General features: G+C 38.4%; 1 protein-coding gene across 1 annotated transcript in view; it reads left to right on the top strand.

Moving 5' to 3' along the window:
• SLC16A7 (solute carrier family 16 member 7) overlaps window positions 1-7,369 on the top strand; it is a 65,973-nt gene that overhangs the window by 21,342 nt on the left and 37,262 nt on the right. The window contains exon 2 of the mRNA XM_008632778.2: window positions 6,981-7,224. Within this exon, the coding sequence (XP_008631000.1) occupies window positions 7,011-7,224 (214 nt within the window). The 5' untranslated portion in view covers window positions 6,981-7,010. The remainder of the gene's footprint in view (window positions 1-6,980; window positions 7,225-7,369) is intronic.

The raw sequence follows: 7,369 nt of genomic DNA on the forward strand, positions 1-7,369 counted from the left end.
ATATATTTAGAATATAATTTTCTCAGGTGGAGGTTCCAGTACTGTAAAAAACTCACTTTAGTTACTGACTTAGTAATAGCTTTGGCCTTAGTGCAAATGGAATTTTAATTACACTAACAGCATAATTTATATGTTTTTGCTTTTTATAGGGCTGTATCTTATAAGACTCACTTCTGTGTTAGTAACTGTATTTTGAGTCCTCTAAGAGGAAGAAAGAAATTAGATTATGTGCCTTTATTTCAGTCTTCTTTGTAAAAGTGAACTAGACCTCTACATACACTCTGCACTGGTGTGGCCTCAGCTGGAATATTGTGTGAAGTTTTGATCACCACAATATAAAAAAGACATTAAACTATTAGAGAGCCAAAGGAGGGTAACAAAGATGGTGAAGGGCCTTGAGGGCAAGCTGTGTGAGGAGTGGCCGAGGTCACTTGGTCTGTTCAGCCTGGAGAAGAGGAGACTGAGGAGTGACCTCATTGCAGTTACAACTTCCTTGTGAGGAAGAGGAGGGGCAGGCACTGATCTCTTCTCTGTGGTGCTCAGTGACAGACAGAGGGAAGGGCCTGAAGTTGTTTCAGGGGATGTTTTGGTTGGATATTAGAAAAAACATTCTTCACCCTCATGGTGGTTGGGCACTGGAACAGACTCCCCAGGGAAGTGGTTGCAGCACCAGCCTGACAGAGTTCAAGAAACGTTTGCACAATTCTCTAAGGTGCATGGTGTGACTCTTGGAGTATCCCGTGCAGGGGTAAGAGTTGGACTCAGTGATCCTTGTGGGTCCCTTCCAACTCAGCATATTCTGTGATTCTGTGAATATTCCCACAGCCATCAGGAACTCACATCTGTAATCATCCTTGTATAGCTCAGCAAACAGTTTTTGATTTAACATCCAATTATCTGCCCAGTTGATGCTGTCCCTAAGAATCAGTCCATTAAAATGCTAGACCCTAAGAAAAAAGAGTTATGGGGATTGTTCATTTAATTTTATCTTACATCATGAGCCTCTCACTCTTCTCTGCTTCCCTCCATGAAGCCTGCCTCTGCCAACCTCCTAGACAATTGGAACAGTGATATGAATATGTCTGCCCTGGATGTGTGAGGGGCTCTTACTTTCCCACACTGTTTCAAACACTTGTTTTGTTACTGCTGCAGTGGGATGACAAGTACACTGCACTGCACTGATTCTTAACAGTAAATAACTCCATATTTGTTTCATAAATATGAATATTTAGAACTAGTTCCTTCATCTTTTCTTCAAGAAAAAAAAAAAGGTTTTTTTCTCAATAAGCTGGAACTTTAGACTTAAAATACCTGTAGATATATTTTTTATAATGTTGGATATTGTGCTGTTAAAGAATGAAGTGAAATAGGCTTTAAGTAAGAATGGTGATTTTTGGGATTATTTTTGTTTAGACTTTTAGCAAGAGTAGCAAATCCTAATATAAGCCCCGTAAATGCAATTTAATATATTATATGTAAGTTATTGTCATACAGTGGTCTGGAAAGCATTTACAGACATGACCCTTAGATCCAAGCCTGTTGAAGATACTTTACAAAACCCAGCATCTTTCTAAAATGCTAACTAGCCTGGGCATTTTTAGTTGTTTTTGTCTCACACAGGGTGTATTTGTCCTGAAGATTAGACCCTAGTGGAAAAAAGGAAGTGAAATCAGACTGTGAGTGCATCTTTCATCTACCTGGGTTTTATTTATCACACAACCCTTAGTCTCTGCATATAGACAAAAAGGAAACTATTTTCCCCTTTCAGAACAATTAGCCTGTTCTTTAAGGCTAGGTACCAGACCTCCTTAGGATCTACACTGCCTCCAGATTTGAGTAGTTAGAGCTAAAAGCAGAGAACAGACTCTCTTGTTACCTTACAATCAAGAGTCTTTACGCATCCTCCCTTTCTCCAAAAGAAAAAAAGTCACAAGTAGGAGCAAAGCCTTCTCACAAAACTAACAAGATACGTTTTTCTTCAAAGTCTGAAAGTTGTTCCCAGAATCATGACAATAGCTTATAAAATGTTGGTGAGGCCATGCCATTTGATGAGATGGTACCTGCTGTTCTGCCATCCTGCTTAGAACTCATTAAAATAGCGGTTCATGAAAATTGAAAAACTTGCAGCATTTAAGCAAGGACCTTTTATAAGACTATAATTCTTATTTAACTCATTATTTTCTAATGCATTTATTTCAAATACAGCAGTGTAATTAACATGTGTTAAGGCTAAGTTGGAGCAGCAGACTATTCAAACCTATAAAGCAAACATTGTACCCCACCTGAGCTCCTAGTTGTAGTATTAAGAGGTACAAATAATCTGCATTTGCTACTTAATGAGATTCTAAAAAACACAGTTAAAAATCTCAGTCATAACTCACATCTTATTTGGACATTAGTCCATATGCCAGCTCTGATCTGGGACAAGACTTAGGGTTACTCAGTCTGTTACCACATTTGTTTCTCATGTCTAAAAGTCATTTCTCAGTCACCTCACAGGGGTGTTATAACTGTGCTCAAGTTTGCAAAGCTTTTTGCAGTTCCTGGCTTACTGAGTGGAATGGGAGGGCAGTACACAAATGCCAACTATTCCTACTATCCTACAGCAACTGGGGACAGATTTTTCACATGCCAGTTCTGTTACTCTGGGACAAGTGGCTGCTGAATCAAGTGATGATGGGGCACATTGAGGACAAGGCAGGCAAAATGCAAGCAGAAAAACAAAGTTACTCTAATGTTGCAGAAAAACAAAACTAAAACTCACAGTAAAATGAGAGTCTCAGTAAAAAAGAGAACAATATAAACCCTTCTCAGAAGGGTCTTTGACAAGCTGTTGTGCTGATAGCTGATTCAGGCAGCTGGCAATGGCAGAATATTAATGAGGTATTGGTAGGTGCATGAGCAGTTTGAACAGGTTGATTATACCTGACTGAAGTCTGCAATGCATAATATCAAGATACATTATTTGTTTGTAGCATTTGCTCTTAGTTTAACCTTATTGCTTGCTTGCTGCTTTTTTCCTTTTTTCTTTCTCCTTTTTTTCCTTCCTTTCACTCCTTTCCTTTCTCCCTTCCTTCCTCCTTCCTTCCTTCCTTTTTTCTCTTTCTTTCTTTTGTTCACTAGTTCTCATATGCCTAATTAAGTTCAAATGTGCTGAAAACTGCAATAAAAATGTTGTGTATCAGATGTTATAAAAGTGCCCCTGTCTTGTTTCTCCCCTATTTGTTAGCAGACACATGCAGCTCTTTTTACAGTAAGCTGCGTTCTTGTTCACTGCTTACATAAATGGGATTTATACATGGGAACTAGAGGGAGCTTAGAAAATCCTTGTGCACATCTGACTCAGGGTATGTAAGGGCTGAGCAATCTCTGTATATTTGACAGCAAGAGGTGAGATTGATGGCTTCACTCAGGACCCACTCTAGTCACTATTCCCCTGCTGGTTCCCTGGGAGAGGGAAGGCCGCTGCTTGCCTTGAAAGGCATAGGTACAAGCAATGCTGCCTTGCTAGTTTTAGGCACATGATGGAATTCATGTGACTGACTAAAAACACTGGTGGTGACCTTTATTTACTCAAGTGCTGTTTCTTTTTTTCTTATCTTGGTCTGGTACTGTGTCCTTCACGTGAACATCATCACACATATTTATTTTTATGATTTCTACCATATTTTTTTTTATTCTTCACAGCCCATAATAACCTCTAAAAGTTCTGAAAAGGCATTTTGCTTGTCATTGCTTCATTCCTTCATCTTTTGCTTCTTTCTTTATCAACATTTGTATCTACTCATGTAAAATCCTGGGGTGTTTTTGGTTGCTAGTGGATTTTACACTTGTCTTAATACTACCTATACTACCCAAATCTTACTAGTTAGGCTTAGGTTAGAGCTGGGTTTATTAATGGGTTAGACTTCTTTAGGGGATTCAGTTTCAAGGATATTAAGTGCAGATTTTACAGGAGAATACTGCTTTAGCTCCATAGCATATATGGAATGTTTGAGATGTTGGATTTAATGTTTGTGAGAAAATTAATACTTATTTTCATCTTGGTACAAACATATATTTATCATTTTTTCCTCTTCACCTTTTATTAACTGAAGCTAATATTTGCCATGATGATCATAAAGGAATATCAGGGAAACTATTCTTAGCTCTACTTCATGGGATAAACAGGAGGTGTGAGATACAATGATCCAGTCCCTTTGTGACAGCGTAATGCCCAGTGTAGGTTGGCAGACAGGACCATGCAGTGGCCTTTGCACCAGTCTGCCTCTAGGCTAAGGCACAGGAGCAGCCTATGTCCCTTTGCTTCTCTCCTTAATGCTCCTATAATTTACTGTGAAGCTTTTGAAGGGAGGAAAGCACTGAACTGTCAGAGCCTGTTCTTCTACCCTAAAGGGATGGATATAGCGGGATCTCTCCAAACCATTCATTAGTGACATTCAGGAACCTTCAACATTCTTTTGACTAATGTGTGGTGGCTGTGATTTTTCAAAGTGCTTTTGTATTATTTTTAGGAAAAGGAGTGCTTCCTCAGTAAATTGATAAACCCCTTCCATTTTTATGAAGAGCAATATGTTGATGTTGTTTGCCATTACGAAAATTTGTAATAGCGATAGAAGTGTTGTCATGTGAATATTAAGTATGAAAACAAATATGCTCAAGCCCTTGAAGTGTAAGAAAACAATAGTTAACCTTTTGTTCATGAAACAACCAAAAGTATTCTCAGATGAGCGGAAAAACAGCTTTTCTGGGATAGATAGCAAACGTTGTTGTTTACTTGCACTTAACTCACAGAAACAGAATTCTGCTTTTTATGGCAAATTTGAGGGTTTGTGCTCTTGAACATGCAATTGATCATTTTTATTTGTGCTCCGTGTGATCGTGGGCTTTCTGAGATACTCTTTTCTTCTAATGGATCCTGATTATCAAAAACAAAGTAGCATTTAACACTTTTGACAAAGTTAAGTCTCAGCGACCAGAATTGTTTCTGTTTGTCCAACTTGTTCTAGTGGCAGGCCCAGGTTTTCCTCTCTGTTTTCTCTGTGAACTAATATTAAACTGAGACTAGAATAAGCAGAAACAAAGTACATAACAGAAGTTCTTTCTGGACATGCATGTAAAAAGATTTATATGCTCTGTGTACAGAGCAATAGATGCCTAATTCTGCCTGCAGGAAATCTCTGTTATATGTGCAGAAGCCAAACTACCTGGGTTTTTAAAATTTTGCCTAAAAGCCAGATGTTTTAGTCATTGATTTAGCTTTCCCTAGAGGTGTGGCAGCTACATGAGATTGTAGCTGATGTCTACAGTCAGCTTCAGTGAAGTGGAGAATCATAAGTACACTGGGTTTCTATTACAGGGCTAACCTAGTGATAGGTTATGTTAAAAACAACATTTTGCTTGTTTTGTGGAATATATTGCATGCAGTGATACACGGCATTTACCCTGAAAGTACTCCAGGCAGTATCCCAAGAGATAAGTATAAGCTGACACAGTTGGTTTTTTTGGTTTTTTTAAGGTAATCATCTCACTCCCACTGCTAATGCAGTTTACTGTGAGAAATTGGAATATGCTGTAAGTGGCACAGAAGAAATCATGTAGAGACTTGCTGGTAATCATAAGCATAACAGTAACCTACTCACTGTTGTCATCCACAGTTTTCAATACTAGTATGGCAGGAGACCAATAGAGTAATAAGTTGCCTAAATGCCCAAGAAAGAAACAGGGAGGAAAGGAGAATTTGCAGTTCATACTGTCTGTGTAGGCTGGATTACACAGAAAAAACCACAGCAGACTCCAGTTCAGCATTTAATAATAAAGGGATTTGATAGTGGGAAAAAATCTCAGAAATAAAATAATGCGTTTTCACGTCTACATATTTTCTAAAAAGGCAATGCAGAATGTAAAAAACTTAGAGTTTTAGATATGAGGATGATATTAGCAATACAAAATTTATTTCAGGCCTTTTATGTGAATTTCCTATGATTTCCTGAGCTGCCTGAATGTGTTGGCTACACCTCTCAGAACCTCTGTAAGGTATCATTCTGGTGGCAGCTCTTATGGCCAGTTCTAAATTAGAGAAGAGCTGTGGAAAGCTTGTGAGGTTTATTACTGAAAGGCTTCCTGATGTCTTCTGCCGTGGAAAGAGCAAAATTAGTACCATCAAGCTCCACCTTGTTCCTGCAAGTATTGAGCTGCCCGAATGTGTTGGCTATACCTCTCAGAACCTCTGTAAGGTATCATTCTGGTGGCAGCTCTTATGGCCAGTTCTAAATTAGAGAAGAGCTGTGGAAAGCTTGTGAGGTTTATTACTGAAAGGCTTCCTGATGTCTTCTGCCGTGGAAAGAGCAAAATTAGTACCATCAAGCTCCACCTTGTTCCTGCAAGTACTATCATCATTAAAATACCAAAATCTTAAGAGTACAACATGGAATTTTAATATTGTGTATTTATTTTATGGGTACACAGGGAATTTTAGCTTAGAAATCTCTCCTTAGAACATGCTTTTCAGATATTTGCAATTTGTTCCTTTCTGTTGTTGCTGATGATTTTGCTGTGGTACCAATAAATCTCACTAACACTTATTTATAGCATTTAGTTATAATTTAGGTGTAACTTTTTTCCATTGTTTTTTCTCCACACTGTAGATGGTAGAGCTACGTAAATCAACCCACACAAACTAGTCACTTTGCAATAAGTGACTAATTGCAAATACAGCTTCAGTGACTGATATCAGTGATTTGTAACAGTTGCCACATATTGACTAGGCTCTTGGAAATATTCTTGCCACAAGTTTTTTTGCAGAACAGCTTTTGCTTCTAGAAGCAGCTACTCTCATTCTGTGGTCCCATGAAAGCCGGAAATTGGTCTTTGCTCTGGGGATTCTTTATGATCCCTGCAGATGACTTTTGAATACTGTAGTTTGATATGGAGAAAAAGGGGAAAAAAATTAACATCCTTTTTCTTTCCTTGTTTTTCAGTCTAGTTGGAGAAGAGACAGAGACCAAAAAATGCCACCTGCAGCAGGAGCGCCAGATTACCCACCTCCTGATGGAGGCTGGGGATGGGTTGTGGTCTTTGGGGCTTTTATCTCCATTGGATTTTCCTATGCCTTCCCCAAAGCCATCACAGTATTCTTCAAAGAAATACAAGAGATCTTCCACACATCATATAGTGAGATAGCTTGGATATCATCGATAATGTTGGCTGTCATGTATGCAGGAGGTAAGACATTTGTGAAATTAGCAAATAACATTGGTTGGTTGGTTTTTTTCATATGATCCTAAAGCAATTTTCCCCTTATGGCCTTTTCTTTGTTCCTCTACCTAAGATTTAGGTAATTTAGGTAATAAAATATTTTGCAATCTTT

Source organism: Corvus brachyrhynchos, unplaced genomic scaffold (assembly GCF_000691975.1).
Source record: "Corvus brachyrhynchos isolate BGI_N302 unplaced genomic scaffold, ASM69197v1 scaffold32, whole genome shotgun sequence".
Classification (NCBI taxonomy): domain Eukaryota; kingdom Metazoa; phylum Chordata; class Aves; order Passeriformes; family Corvidae; genus Corvus; species Corvus brachyrhynchos.